The following is a 16677-nucleotide window of genomic DNA, read 5'->3' on the forward strand; positions in this document are numbered from 1 at the left end:
TACTCTGGGGGTGTAGCCCAGCAATCTGTGTTTTAACAAGCCCTCCAGATGATTCCGGCTTAAGTTTAAGAAATTTAAATCAGATTAGATTATACGGACAGTTTAATTAATTCAGTCCAAACAGATTAGAGAACGGTAGATGTCTTCTGGGCCAACTGGTAAGCTCCAGTGCCTTGTGAGAATTAGAATGACATCCCTCTGGGCAAATTCAGGAGGTGCTCTTGGCTTAGGGCTGAATCTTAGTCCCATTGACCTCCTGATTGTGTGTTCATACCACATAAAACCTACTGCATAGGCAGTGGCACGCCTGCATGTCTTTCTCCCTAATTAAGCTAACCACCTCTAGTGCTTAATTAAGAAGAAGGAAAAAAAAAAAGGACATTGTAGATGGTGGTTGATCTTCTCTTACCCAAGGATTAATTTGTATCATTTCTGAGTTTGAGCATATGGCTGTCACATAACTAATTCCCTCAACAAATTTTATTCTGCTCATGTTCTTGTAAAGTATAACCATATCCATTGTTGGAGGAGTTGAGGTTTTTTTCTTTTTTTTCCCCAAAGCCTTGATTGGTCTTTATCCATGAGCCTTGGGTCTCTCCTGCATGACTGGAACACTAATCAGAGAAGAAACAACACATTTCAGAAGATGGGGTGATAGGGGGGCAGATAAAAATAGGCAGCCCAGCTTCACAAAAACATAGTTTTGCTTTACAAATCTGACAGTATTTTGGGAGAGGAACAAAGGATTGCCAGAGGGAGGCTGTGATTGAGTGGAACCTCATGAGCGTCTTTGAAATCCAGACCCTTCCAAAAAAAGTATAGGGGTGTAGTTACGGCTAGTGCAGATGAAAGTCCCTCATGAAAATGGCTTAGAAATTGTTCTGGAATCCCGAGAGCAGACCTAATAACGAATGAAGCAAGCTCGAGGGGGAGAAAGAAGCCTACTTAGGGACAAGCGTTAGCTGGTTGACTTTGGCAAGCCAGCATTGTCCAGTGGCCTCCATGTTCCTGAAATATGAATTTCAGTGCCATGCCCATAAGCCACATTTTACGTGTGTGTGCTTAATGCTCATTTTTCTGGGGAGGGAGCGCATAGCTTCTCATCAGATTTTCAAAGGGATCTGTGACTCTCCTTTACCTCTCCAAATGAAGAACTATGAAAAAAATCATAACTGTACATTGCAATTCTAGATCTTACTTGTCCGAATTAAATGGAAAGGGTATTCACCAAGACTTGAGGATTGGCTACTTTCACTACAAAAAAGTGGAGCCACCCCTAAGCTATTTATGACAAGCATGTATTGAATTTATAATCATTGTAAAGAGTTAAAAAAAAAAAAAAAAACACTTCCCAAAGGATGACTTCCATTTTGCCAGGGCCAAAGGAGTATCCAATCTCATTCATGGTTGCTGGAGCCTTCCCCCTACCCCTAACCCAACTGCTTGTTCAGGACGTCCATTTTCACTTCGTATAAGGAAAAATTACTTCTGTTTATGTCGAGGATCCAAGAAGTGGAGAGAAAATGTTTGTAGAAGGAAATAAACATGTGGCATTGGGCAGGTCATTGAATTAATGTATATAACTCTTTTATTAAAATTTTATCAGCTGCAGCTGTATAATACAATGAAGGAAAATTCTTGCTTGCAGACGTTGTGTTCCATGCCATCTGCAGTTTCTCTGTATGTTCTGCTGACTTCTATCCTTGCAGATATATGATCTTGCCTCCGCAAACTGTGAAGTCAACCTGCCTTCTTTAAAAAATGAAGTGATTGAAAGAAAATTGCCACCATAAACAAAGTTGAAAGACTAGGACAAGATCTTTGTGACATCGGTAGCCAACAGAGAATTAATATCTACAATGTATAAAGAGGTCCTATAAATAAAAAATTCAGCAACTCAATAGAAAAAAAGGTAAAGAACATGAATAAGTATACCGTAGAAAAACCACGAATGGCCGATAACCTTAGTATTAATCACAAGAAATATAACAAAAACAATATATGACATTTGTTCATCTGATAGCCAAAAATTTAAACTAGCGATAATATCCAGTTTTGGATAAGGTGGGAGAACAAATAAACAGTTTCTGTAAAAATAAGTGCATATAACCTACGATCCAGCAATTCCACTTACAGAAATATTATTCTTAAGAAATAGACATGTGTGGGACGCCTGGGTGGCACAGCGGTTAAGCGTCTGCCTTCGGCTCAGGGCGTGATCCCGGCATTATGGGATCGAGCCCCACATCAGGCTCCTCCGCTATGAGCCTGCTTCTTCCTCTCCCACTCCCCCTGCTTGTGTTCCCTCTCTCGCTGGCTGTCTATCTCTGTCGAATAAATAAAATCTTAAAAAAAAAAAAAAAGAAATAGACGTGTTCATGAACATAGGTACAAAGCTATTCAGTGTAATGTTGTTTATAAAAGCTAGAAATTAGTCTCAGTATAAATGTTTATTAACAGGAATATGTCAAATAAATTATGATACACCCGTGCTATGAATATTGCTTGCAACAGTTAAAAAGAATAAGGTAGTTCTGGGGCATGCAGCTGGCTCAGTCAGAAGAGCATGCAGCTCTTGATCTAAGGGTGGTGAGTTCGAGCCCCACATTGGGTGTAGAGATTACTTCAATAAATAAACTTAAAAATAAAAAAAGAATAAGGTAGTGCTTTATATTACCAGTATGGAAATATGTATATGTATAGCAGGAAAAACAAGTCAGAACAGTATATGTGAGAGCTCCTGGCTGTCTCAGGCAGAAGAGCATACAACTCTTGATCTTGGGGTCATAAGTTCAAGCCCCACACTAGGTGTAGAGATTACTTAAATAAAACTTAAAAAAATACATTAAAAAACTAAAAAATAAAAAGGACAATAGGTATAATAAAAATGGGGTAGTATACCATAGAATGATTCCTTAAATTTAAAAATAAATGAGACTATCTGTGTGTGCAGTAATATACATGTAAATTCATAGGAAAAAATCTGGCAGCCTGTACCTCAAACGCTTAACATTGGTTACATCCAGAAGGAATAAGATTAGTGGGAGAGGTTAAAAAGAATTAAACTCTTTTCTCAACAAAAATCAGTACTATTTGAATTATTTCTCTGGAACATAATTCATGTATTATTTGAGTGATTCAATAAATAATCACTAAAACCCATATTTTATAAAAAAGCAGAAAATGGTTGAAGCCGACCAAGACTCATAGAGTGGAGGTATATTTTGTTCTTAAATGAAAGCTTTTAGGGGTGCCTGGGGGGCTCAGTCAAGCATCTGCCTTCGGCTCAGGTCATGATCCCAGGGTCCTGGGATCGAGTCCTGCATCGGGCTCCCTGCTTAGTGGGGAGTCTGCTTCTCCTGCCATCTGCTTCTCCCTGCTTGTACTCTCTCACTCTCTGACAAATAAATATAAATAAATATTAATTAATTAAAATAAAATAAAATAAATAAAAGCTTTTAGTTCACGGTTGAGGAAATCAAAGCAGATTCCTCAATTAACAAATCCCCCGGGGCGAGAGCTTCTTGGACAAAGCTGGACTAGTTGTAGAGTTGGAGGTGCCGACCTCAGCCCAGTCACCTGGCAGAGGAGGGTCTACTCAGTCTACATGACCTCCATGGGGCTGGGGCAGGAGAAATAGGATCAGCTCTCCCGCCATCTGAAAGAGGGTAAGAAAGAGAGGTAAAGAAATGCACTCACAAGAGGGCAAAGAAAGGAGATCTTGTGCCACGGAGGTCTAATGAGGAGGGGATTCATACCCCAGACTACTTCCCAGTGCTGATCATGTCAGTTATAGACATAGATACAAAGATACAGACAGCCTCCAACAGCCTCGTGTCGGAGATACTGTGGCGTACCTTTCTTACCAGCAGAAATAACGTACTACTTACCATGTTCTCTGAAATCAGGGAATTAGCCCAGTGTTGCTTGTTTAAAAGCTTTTATCTGAGAAACCTTCTTTCCGAAAAGTAAATTATGACCTTTGAAATCTGTGTACTAAGGGGTGATCATTTATTAGTTTCTTCGCAAAATAATTGATGTAAGTTTCCTTGAAGAGTATCGTTGATGCACATAAGTAGTTGTTTGCTGGAAGCAGAGAGGTCTGAACCTAAACTGTTAGAAGTCACTCTCTGATCATTGAAAATCAGTCCATAATGAAGATGAGCCATCCCTGAAAGTGTAATCTCTCATTGGGCAATGCAACCGAATTTACTAAAAAATTGATTCCTATATAGATGTTGAGGTAATATACTTCGCAGAAGCAAGACATAATACGTTTTGCCTGGTAACCTAAATAGGAATACTTTCACTTGATTAGGCTTTCCATGAATTACTAAGAAATATTGAAAATATTTACATCATTTCCATAAGCATGTATGATACGTGAGGAGAACTGAGGATTCAGACCAATGTATTTTCCTTCCTCAGTAAGGACCCGATTATCACCATCTTTTAGAGAATGACCTTACTAGAAATGTTCATTCTTATGTGGTCTCATTGGGAGATCTTTTTCTTTGCGCTGCAATTTTCTGAAAGTTTGTTTCATAACTCTTCCATTTTAACAAAAAAAAAAAAAAAGGGATGTTTCTGGAATGAGCTGAAATTCTAGAAAACTATATTTTCTCCTTACCAATTCCAAACTGGTGGTATTTGACCCCAAATAATAGATTTTAAATAAGGTTCTTTTTTTCATTCTTACGCAAGTACTAGCATATTTGATGTAGGAAATACAAACAAGGAGAAGAAAATGCAAATTATCTATAATTCCAACTCCTCGAAACAATCACTGTTAACTTTGTAAAATGTATCCTTTTAGCCTTTTTAAAATGTACATAATGCTTTTTTGACAGAGAAGATTTCATATAATGTGTAGAGTTGTTTTACCTCCTATTTTTAACAATATGCTAAGGACATTTCTCTATAGTGTTAAATATTCTCCTACATCACTCTTTAATGGTTCCGTAGTACCGTCTGTCCCCTGGGCTCTCCCATTTTTCACTATTATGAACAAGGCAGTAATGCCTATCTTTGTTGTTAAATCCTTCTTCACATCTACAAAATTAAGACATCTTTGAAAGCACACAGTCACGCAGTTTAAGCCCTTCTCTTAACATGGAGCTAATTAAAGATAAAGAACGATTTCTGTTGGGATTTACTAGAACAAAGAAACTAAAATGCCTTTGTTTTCGTTTTCCAAATTACTGTCATGCCTGTGGCGGGGGCAGGGGAGGGGGGTAAGGGGGGGATGGAGGGAGGGAAGTGTCTAATGAACGTTCGTATAGAGAAATTTCTCTAAATCTTAAACTTTGGGCTTAAAAATGACCTCAGTATTCATTCCAGGTGTATTGTGTTTAAGAAATTTTGATAACCAGCCTTTGGAATTAAAGTGATTGCACTGAACGAATATGCTGTTATTGTTAACTAAGATACATTTGTTCTAATTACAAAGCAGCCTGTGTTTGTTGCTTTCCAGTTACCTCGATGAAAAGCATGCTCTTTGCTTGGCTAGACTGCTGCTTAGCATCCTTGAGACTTACATTGCTTATGGACAACATTTGTGATCTACGGGTTTTGGGGTGTGGGGGCTTGGGCATCATCAGCTAAATACAATAGCCCAGGTCTGGATTTAGAGCCGCCCCTCCCTCTTGGCCCCAGACCACACTGAACTGAATCATAAAGTTCTGGCACGCGTGCCCTGTGGAAATGAAGAGAATCTCACATGACATACATGGATTGATATAAAAAGACACCAAACCACATGATGCAGGAAATACTTAGGGAAAAATTTCCAGCTGTGAATGCCCGCTCTAAATCCCCACCAAGCTAATTCACCATCAGGGTGGTCGAATAACCAATTATTCAAGCATCCCTTCCTTGTAGAGAGGCATGAAGTTAAATTCTGCCATGACCGCAACAGAGAAATGCCTGTCTGGGAAAATTGCTGATAGAATGTTGTCAAGTAACCAAAGAGCAGGTGGGGAGTGGAGGATAAAACAGCAGACGTAGTTCAAGTGAGAATAATTGTTATTTGTATGCATTTTGTATACTGAAGATGGATGGGTTCTTTGTTTAACCGCAGTTTCTTGTTGGTTGGATTTAGACAGGGTTTCTCAGCCTGGGCACCATGGACATTTTGAACCCGGTACCTCCCTGTTGAGAATGGGCATTGGTAGGTTTTTCCAAGACCTCCCGGTCCTCTAGCTGCTGGATACCAATAGCTCTACCACCCCAGTTGTGACCACCAAAAAACTAGCACAAGATTGTCCCCCATTGGGAACCACTGGATGGAAGAGATCGTTATCCTGGAATGCTGAAAAACTACAGACTCAGGCCCAAAATCATAATGTCATGTGCCATTTTATTTATAGATCAGTGTGGGTGGAAGTAGAGCCAGCCATCTCCAAGCTGTTAGACTAGACTCGAAGTTCGATATAGACCCGCACTCTCTGACACTATGAATTCTGTGCAGAGATACGGCTCCGTGCGAGCATTGCAACCAAGTATCCCTGGTACTGGTAAACGTCTGCCTTCTATGTCCTGCCTCCTGTAGTAGCAATGAAAGTGTCCTTTCTCTTGTCGAATGCATTGATTTAAAGAAATCTCCAAATCTATTTTGAAAGGTATCTGGAAGGTAAGTATTAAAGCAAACAAGCCTGACCCTGTCCCCCCTAACGGGATCTTCTAAGAATGCTTTAGGAGATCTCAGGCTATGGCACTGCCCACGTGCTAATACTTTCCACCCATCTAGCTCACTTTACAAGATTCACCCCTAAATAATTTCCACTCTTCTCTGTTCTAAGACTGTTTCGACTTAACTTCCTTGCACTCACTCCCCCTTTGGCTGGTGTAGCTAACTTTATGACGTACTCTTCATAAAGTTAGTGAATTCCCTGCTTTTTTAAAACCTCTCTTTGGCTTCCGCTACCGTCTTTCCCTAAAGTCTCCCCGTTGAAAGTTTGCGTTTAATAACAGTAGTTGCCAACGTCTTGACCTTTTTGCAGATATGACAATGGATGATGTTCGGGAATACGAGAAAAACATGCATGAACAAACCAACATAAAAGTTTGCAATCAGCATTCCTCCACTGTGGATGACATAGAGAGCCATGCCCAAACAAGTGTATGTAGAATTTTTAAAACATGTTGCCCGCCCTTTACCAAACGTACACATAAACTGATCTTTGAAATACTGCAGACGTTCAGTTCTCAACATTCCACACACAAACATGCCATCACCCAGAGGCTGTTGGTAAAGAACCTGAGCTAGGTCTAAACTGGACAGTGTCACCTCTTGCTTCTATTATCTTCCAGTTCTTAAGAAAGCCACTTGATTTGGGGGTTGCTTTTCCGCTCATAAAACCCACGAACGTGGAGAGTGGAAACATTGGTGGCTGGTGAATGGCTTGCACCGTGAAAGAAGAGAGGAAACAAACAGGTGTCATCTGAAAACTAGACTATCGTGACAGTAACTTTTAAAAACACAGTTAACGCTCAAGTTATTCATTCAAGGGACAGCTTGTGGCTCATCTGGTGTTTGAGATTTCTTTACATTTGCTTTGAAATGCTTTCTGCGGCTCTTTAGAGCTGTTCTAGCCAATCCATTCCTTTTTGCTTCGGTTAATCTCAAGACGGGGCTGCAGTCTGTGTACACACTGGCTGAGCAGTGGAGGTGCGGTGAGCTGGGTGTGTGCTGGGCCTCGTCCTGGGACTCAAGATGAGCTTCAGAGGGCCTCGGGTTATTTGGTGGCACGTGGGAAATTGAGAGCTGACTGTATGGTGCATGCCAGCATTTTAAATATAGTTATCTCTCAATCATTCATGCTAATGAAGAGGAGCTAAGAGAACAAAGAAATTGTAATCATAAGTCATTTGTATGTATCTTTGGCCGGCGCTGGGATCTCCCTGGGTGTCAGCTTGAGCCTGCATGTCTGCTAGCCCACGCCCCAGAGAAGTACCTATTAGATTTTTAAGAAGTTGATATTGTAGGTAAAGACAATGGAGCAACAGCTGTTGCCGTAAATGGGTGCTTTAGAATCGTGACGATGTTTGTGGTTGCACTTTAGAAGTTTTTGGTTCGGTTTTTAGAGCATGTGTTTGGAGTGTGCCCTGCAAGGCTCAAGTGCATGTGGCTTACCCTTGAGGCGCAGATGGCCCTGACGTTTCCTCCCCATGTTGCATGTCGATGACTGCATTTTCAGAAAGCTATGGGGTCAGCTTACCTGGGGTGTTCCTCTCTATGCACAGGCCTGTGCCAATAGGACTTCCTTCTCCTTCTGTCCCTGTTCTAACATTAGAAATGCTCGTGAAGGACACTGTCCTTGGAAGTCCATCATTCTCAATTCCCTTTGCTTTTTGGAATGTTAGACTCTAGTTCTCTGTCAGCCGCCCTCTGAAAGCTGCTTGCTTAGAAGTCTGATCAGACAAAGGAAGCCAGAGGAAAGGGGGAGATGCCACATTCAAAGGACTCTAAGTGCCCAGCTTTTCTCATTCTAAGCTCTTACGGTTTTTAGCTTCAGGCTCTTTGTTTGGTTTTCTTGCCATTTTACTGCCATTATTACCATTAGAAAGTCAGTTTACTATGTAGACAGTGGTACCTAGAATGGTTCTCCCGTGGGAAAGCCCCATGCATTCTCTGGCTGCAATTCACTGTCGTTCCCATGAATTCAGTGTAAGAAATGCCTATGTCCTCAGAAGTTACACAAAGTGGTTATTTTGAGTGCTTACGACATTTCCCTTATTCTTTGGAATTCCATCAAATTGGAGATCATTTATTTTTCCATTGTCTTTCTACGCTATCGTAATGAAAAACAGTTGAAATCAAGAGGCTGCTGTCCATCCCGAATAAAAACTGCAAGAGTGCTCAGTAAAATTTAAACCCTCAACCTGAGCAGGGACACATTAGACTGAAATTATGCAGAATTAACATCCAGGAACACGGCAGTAAGAAAGTAAGTCTCCTTTTCCATTGAGTGGTGTCTATGCCTTCAAGGAAGGGAACTTCTAAGAGACTCTGGAATTGTAAAATCGCAATTCTGTATTTTGGATGATTTCTGCCCCCTGCTGGATATGGGGAATAGAGCATTATACTCTGCCACTTTACAAAGATGCTTATTATAGCAGAAACATACCCCATTCACTGAAATTTTTCTGAGAGTCTCAATTTTACTTTGAAGTGCATACACCTTTATTAAAAACTTAATCTCATTTATTCACTTATTTAACAGTCTTAGTATTTTCTAAAGTGGCAAATGTATAGGTACAATTTTTCCTGGTAAATTCTAAATTGTATATGATATCAATACAATCATATTTTATTTCCTCTATAAGAAAAATTTTCCTTTCATAATATTTTAACAATTGCTCCAGGAAATCCTCTTAAGGATTTTGTTTTTTGAAAAATATTTCTGACAGATGAACATAGGGGAAGGGAAGGAAAAATAAAATAAGGTAAAAACAGAGAGGGAGGCAAACCATAAAAGACTCTTAACTATAGGGCACAAACCGAGGGTCACTGGAGGGAAGACGAGGGTGGGGGGTTGGGGGGGGTTGGGGTCATTGGGTGATGGGGATTAAGGAGGGCACTTGATAGAATGAACACTGGGTGTTATATGCAACTGATGAATCACTAAATTCTACCCCTGAAACTAATAATACACTATATGTTAACTAAATTGAATTTAAATAAAAAAGTTTTTAAAAAAGAAAAATATTTCTGGCTTGCTCATGTTATAATATGACCTTATATATATTACATATATTTTTTATATATGTATCCTAATGATTAATACCATGTTATGAATATTCATTCCATAGTTAATATTTCCAAAGTGGATCTATTGCTTCATTTTAGCTTATGCAATATCATCTAATGACGTTTTAACCACTAGGGTCACGGGAGAGGACAAGAATGAAAAATGGGTCTGTGGGAAGCTAAAATTCATGTAGAAAATCCACGGGCAGCAGATTTCCCCTTTTACTCAAGAACAAGTCCTTAGGCTTTCACTCGGTGCTTTTTCCAGTAAGCGCAGTCACCTGTTTTCTCTGTTACCAGTAAATAAAAATGACAAAGGATACCAGGGTTAGCCAGAGAGTAATTAATAAGAACCATAACAATAGTAATGACAGTAATAGTAATAGAGTTTCTGAGAATGGGAGAAGAGATCTCAAACTATAAAAAAAAACAAACAGGCCCTGATAAGAGAAGTCATCACAGTGTTATTATGTTTTCAATATATTATGTCTAAATGGTAGCAGGTGTGTGTAATACAGTCAATATATTAGTGGGGGTGCCTCACTGGCTCGGTCGGAAGAGCATGAGACTCTTGATCTCGGGGTCATGAGTTCAAGCCCCATGTTGGGTGTAGACATTACTTAAAAATAAAGAAGTTAGGGAAAGATTAAAATTTAAAATATATATATATATTTTTTTTACTTTCTCACTTAATAAAAACATTTTAGGTATTTACATCACCTGACAGTTCCTCTTAATGAGGCGTCACGGAATTTGTTTCCTGAATGCCAAATAATGCTTTTTTTTTCCTTGAAAAAATGGTTTTATTTTTCTTGGCTTTGGGATAATTAGCAGGGTTTGTGGTGGTTGTCATTATCTTATTTGTTTTTTAAGCTGAATTAAATAAAACACAGCATTTAAACAATCTGAGGATGGGTACACAGTCAGGAAACCAGTAACCCCCAGAATGCAAAAAGTGTATTTATTGAATAAGAAGAAATTCTGATGATTTGCCTATTTCCCCTGTAACAGTGTACTTGTACTTACGTGCCCTAAAGTAGGTAATAATACGTATCATTTCTGGGCCATCGATTGCTGGAACTAGCCTCCCTTTATAGAAAAGATGACTAGGTCTAATAATAGCTCCATATATCACACCAGGCCAATGGCTCGCACACACACACGCACGCACACGCATACACACACACACACACACACACACACCCAGATACTTCCCTGGTCTGGTTCTGTACTTTCCTGATCCGTCCTTATTCGGAATACTTAACACTACTCACTGAAGAGTGCTTTGGAAAATCTTGGATGGATATTCATAAAAGAATATTGTTTTTCAGAGGTTTATGCCTTAGTAAAAAGAAAAAAATCAGGGTTTAGCATTTCAGTGATAATTTGGGTTTATAATCTGGACGGGCCTCGTTATGATAGGATTCCTGTAGTTCCCTTAAAATCAGGCATGGAGGTAAATACATTTGCATCTCTTCTAAATAACTGGTCATTTTTCTTTCTATTTTTTTTTTCTTTGAAGACATGACAATGGATGAAGTCCGAGAATTTGAACGAGCCACTCAGGAAGCCACCAACAGAAAAATTGGCGTTTTCCCACCTGCGATTTCTATCTCGAGTATCCCCCTGCTGCCTTCCTCCGTCCGCAGCGCCCCTTCCAGTGCTCCATCCACACCTCTGGCCACCGACGCCCCAGAATTTCTGTCCGTGCCCAAAGATCGACCCCGGAAAAAGTCAGCCCCAGAAACTCTCACGCTTCCAGACCCTGAGAAAAGAGCCACCCTGAATTTACCTGGCATACACTCTTCAGATAAGCCATGTCGGCCCAAATTAGAGTAACTTCCTATGAATATTTCATGGGGTTTTATATTTTCATTTGGGTTGTTTTTTTTTTTTTAAGAATCTTCTGATATAGAAAAAGACTGCTTTGTCCCTCAAACATGTTCCTTCAATCTCTGAGTGTGCATGTGGTTAAGTACCTTCCCATATAATAGGATTCCCTAAGTATGACACACAGCATCCCTCTAGATGTAAATTGTAAGACTTGCAAAGGACAGAAAGAATCTTCTGTAGCCATAGCTGGAAGCCAGGGAGGAAGCCTTGCTGTTGAGCGTTTGATGAGGTCGGTGTGGACTTCAAGAGCAAATAAATGAAAACTTCATGCCCCTGTGTTAGAATGTGTGGTGAAACAGCGAAGTCAATCTCCTCTCATCAAACCTGAAATTCTCAAAAGTACTCTCAGGCGTAACATACGTAATTGTTAAATTTTCAAACTGTTCATCACCAATACTTGAATACTAGTAGTTAACTGAGATTCCTATTTTGGTTAGTCTGACTCAGGATTTGGGGCCTAATTAACTCTTTAAATTTTTTGAAAATTTTAATTATCAACCTATAGTGGCTCCAAGTGCAATTAACAATAACTTATTTATACCTTTCACAGAATTTAATAAAGATTCCACTTGTTTCTGTCTTTTAATAACTTTCCCCTTTGTGCCCTTGTGGCCTCAGAAATCTTTCAGAATTGCACGGATGAATGTGACCATGACTGACTGACTGGGGATGGTTTGGTTTAGGAACCAAGAGGCCCAGGTGAGGCAAACATCATTTTTCTCTACAGGTACCAACAAACCTTGAATTGTTAACTTCCATCGTCCATTAAGATTCTCAGTATTTGCAATTAATTGAGTAGAATTCGTTGACTATTAGCCCATTCAAAGAAGTTCAAGGGTAGACTAAGCTCACAGGACTTTTAACACTGTCAGAATGTCTGGTTCGGGAACCCTGAAAAAGAGAACTGTCTCCCATCCCCCTCCTGCTTTTACTTTTAATAACATCCAGATTTCCCTGGAACAGATTGCCCATCACCGGACCTTAAAAAAGACTGCCATTCTCTTGCCCTTACTTGAAACCCAAATATTGGGAATGTCGCAGAAGTGGAGTAAAGACTGTCGAGTGGGAGGAGAGATGAGCAGAATTGCTGACATCTATTTGTAGAGTAAAAAGGGGAAAAGATTCCCTTCTGTCTAGCTTTCTTTCCTGCGAGCGGTGGTAATGCAAGATTAGAATCCAGGTGGACGGGAAGCAAGATCATTCAACCCAAGTGGCAGAAAACGAACTCTCCTTTGATCTAAAGAGAAAACTCTGCCACCGTCGCGCCTCACTGCCTTTCAACGCAGAAGGAAGGGCAAGCAGAATCTAGCATTTACTTTTTGTCCTCCAGGAGAGGAAGACAACAAGGTAGTTGGGCAACTCCGAGGCCCCAGCTAGCCTTCCTGACCATGACCTCCAACCTCAGGAAAGGGACCTTCCCAAAACACAAGATTCCAAAGGAAACAACATAAACCAAGGAGTATGACCTCCTTCCCACACAGCCTCTCAGCCAGTGGACCCTGCCTGCTTCTCTCAGTGCTCAGCACACGCTACATGGTGTCTTTCAAACGGATAAACTCTCCCTGGTGCAGGCGCTGGTCCCAGGAACCCAGCACCGAGTATTCTAAGTCATACGTCAGACTGTCAAGATAATTTCTTTATCTCCAGGTTGACATTTTCGCTGAATAAATAAATAAACAAACCCAGAACTCAAAGGAAACCAGTTGCAACCGGTTTAGATGGACAGTGCATCTCTTCCCTGAGAACGACAGCGTTGCAGTAAGAGATCTCTGCATGGTCTAGTAGCATGATTTCTGCTTGCGGGAAATCTTCATCTTCTCAGACCCCTTGGGCTTCTCAGTGGTCCCCTCCCCACACAGTAGTACTTAATGAGAATGTTGGGCTTTAGAACACAAAATTCTACTTTCAGAAGACACTGACATAGTATACGTATTTGCTTACCATTTGCCGGCTGAAATCAGGAGGGGGTGGGATCGTTATTTTTGCATAGAACAGATTAATTTGGGGCAGGTTGTAAGCACATCTGGCACCTTGTTTTCCCATGAACACCACTGCCATTTTTCTTTTTTGTAAAGTAGCTTCTGCTGTCAAGGCCAACGATGCTGTATGCTTTAGGAAGCTAATTTCTGATTTCCTTCTGTGAGTTTGCTTTCTCTTGTTAGCCAGTTCGATACCACAGACATCAATTTCAAAGCTGCCGATGATAGTGTCATTCTTAACCAACAAATGTGTGTTCTCTTAAAGTATGTTCGGTTTTTCCTGTCTACATGTGGTTGTGTGCATTTAAATGGGGTGGGGGCGGTGCAAATATTCCTTTAGCTGCTTTGAATATTTAATCAAGTCATCACAAGGCATAAATGACTTCAATATTTTATCTCTCTTGATTTCCAAGTGTCATTTCATATTCTCCATACCTGAGTTTGCTTACTGTGGGATACAAGCCTGCGATGAATGTGTATATAGAACGTTAATAATTCCTATAAGGATGGAAATTAAATGGTTGCATGATGGAAACGTAGAAGACAAAAAAAGCAGAAACTTGAATTCATTAAGCATGTTTGGGGAAAAATAGAATCTTTAACTCAGTGCCTCTGTCTGCAATGTGGAAACCTTCAACTTTGTTCACCAAAATTGTATTATACCTGTACATATATAAATATAGCATAGTGAGTCAGGCACCACCAGTGTTAAGTCTCTGGTAGCCAAATTAAAATAAATAACCCATAGAATAACACGTACGTTCACCCCATCTTCATCTCCAGTGTTAGTGGAGACCATCAAAGTGGCCATAAATGTCATCACTTTGGATGGATTTCCAGTGACGAAATGCCCCCGTGGTTTTCATGGACTGTAATACGGCATCGTTGGCTTTGGTTGTGCTTTCCCAGGATAAGAAGGTCTTGGTGTTTTTACTGCATAAACTTTGTCCAGGCGAGCTCTGGAGACCATTTCATTTTCCTACTGTTGGGCTGAAATAAAACAAAGCAAAGGAACAGCATAACAACAAAAAAGTCTGTGACATTTTTTCAGTTACCACCGTAAAAACCCAAACCAAGTTCATTGGTGAACTTCGTTTATAAACCCTTCTGCTTTGGGTTTGCATCTGTGTGTTGGGGGGGAAATGGTTTTAATTTGGGAGTATTTATTAGGCATGTTTTGGATTGTGAAAATAAATCTCTAAGGAGCACCGTTATGCGTGCATAACAAACACAGACAGTTAAAAAACACAAGACCTCCAAAAGAAATACGCGGTTTTCTTTCAAGACACTGGAATAAATAGTGACCTAAGAGAAAAGATTCTGACACATCTCAGAAAGTCATTTTGCCGTGAAAATTTGAAGGCTAATGTATGTATGTGGATTTTTCAGTTTTGCTTAATTTGGCATCTCGTCGTGGCTCAGAAACAACAAGGTCACTGGCTGGATTTGGTCAATAGGAATTTTACTTTTCACAAGGGCCAGAATATAATTTAGTCACATGCAATGTGTACTCAGATAATCCAATAGAGAACAGTTGTCAATCGTTTTAGTCCCTTTCTGATCATCTGACTCAGCAGGCTAGGTGAGAGACAACCTGCCATCTAAGCCCTAATGCTTGAAATTTAAAAAAAAAAAAGGGTCTGTTTAGTGACCGCAATTGATCATAAATAGACCATTTAAAACTATTCATTCTTGCTAAAACTGAAGTGTAACTCGAGCGCAGCGTTGGCATGCGGAGGCAACACACACCGGGTTCTGTGTTCTACCTTCAAAACAATCTGTTTGCATTTGAAATAGAAGTGGTTCAGCTTTTTAGGAGTTAGTGCCATAAGGGAATGTGATTATGCTAAGAACTTTGCAGACGCTGTTATTAATTATACTTCTGTTGTTAACAAGTGCTGTAGGGTAAACCTCTCAATGTTTTTGCTTACAAGTGAAAGCATGTCTGTTGAACTGCAAGTCTCCCTTCAGTTTCTATGTTATCACCACGAAGAGGTTCTTTGAGTTGTTGTTAATGCCTATGCCGCTTAACGTAGCTTCAAAGTGTCACTTTTAGGGTTTACATTTCAAGCTGGGATCTTGATTAGTTACATATATTGAGTCAAAATACCACTGCCACTGCGGAAGGACCAAGTTTTGGAATGCACAGTGTTACAGACTACAAGCAAAGCAAGCAAGAGTTGATCCTCACACATGCCACCCTTTTGTGTCATTTTATGGCTGTTTTGTGTTTTTTTTTCCCAGTTATTTATTGTTGTTAATAACTTACTTTTTCTTACATTCTGGTGTAAATAAACTACAAAGCAATCTTTCCAAGCGTAGCTTCCTTCTCTCTCTTTCTCAGCCATTGTCAAGGGAACGTTGGCAATTGTGAACCTGTGGGTCGATGGGAAAGAAGGTGTTAAGGAAGAAGGAAGAAGCCAACGGCTGGTACTTGGACCCAGGTCGAGGGGTCTCAGATGCAAAGAAGGCTGGCCTGCTAATAGGCCTATGGTGCCTTCAGGGCCAGGGGCCTGGATAGGAAAAGCCAGGGGCCAGCCCTAACTGTCCAGCCACAAAATACCCAACGCGAATCTATAACCCAGTGGAGGACATACATAGACTCATCTATCCATTAACAGGTGTTTGATTCCCCCTCGTCAAATGTGAGGCTCTAAGTCTGAATGACAACCGAGAAAAATCTCCCCATGGGAAACCATAGGACCAGCACCCCAATGGGACCCTGGATCCTCTCCATTGTAGGGTGGGCCAGTCTAAGGTGAGCTGCAATCCTTCTGATGTGGTTTCTCCATCTCCAGAAGCTCCTATTCACGGAAGGGTCCTCTGGGGTGGGTGGAGTGAGGACAGCAACGCTTTACTGCCCCTCGTCCCCTAGTCTTCCGCTACGCACCTCCCACTGTGTGTTCTCCCTTTCAAACCTGAAGCTACTGTCGGCATCCACGTCCGGTGCGTTCACCACTGATTGATGTCACAGCGCACCGTAACGAGGCTGTCTACACTGCAGACCTTCCCAAAATCACGGAACTGAGCCAATGAACTAAGACATGCTCACTT

General features: G+C 40.5%; 1 protein-coding gene across 3 annotated transcripts in view; it reads left to right on the plus strand.

Annotated features, from left to right (window-relative positions):
- PITPNC1 (phosphatidylinositol transfer protein cytoplasmic 1) overlaps positions 1–15934 on the plus strand; it is a 240802-nt gene extending 224868 nt beyond the window's left edge. For 2 of the 3 annotated variants that reach the window (XM_040640376.1, XM_040640377.1), the window contains one exon: positions 11274–15934. In XM_040640376.1, coding sequence (XP_040496310.1) covers positions 11274–11590 — 317 coding nt within the window. In that variant the 3' untranslated portion in view covers positions 11591–15934. Of the gene's footprint in view, positions 1–7001; positions 7121–11273 lie in introns of all 3 variants that reach the window. The other variant, XM_008693642.2, reaches the window with a different exon arrangement.
- The last annotated feature ends 743 nt before the right edge of the window (positions 15935–16677 follow it).

Source organism: Ursus maritimus, unplaced genomic scaffold (assembly GCF_017311325.1).
Source record: "Ursus maritimus isolate PB19 unplaced genomic scaffold, ASM1731132v1 scaffold_24, whole genome shotgun sequence".
Taxonomy (NCBI): Eukaryota; Metazoa; Chordata; class Mammalia; order Carnivora; family Ursidae; genus Ursus; species Ursus maritimus.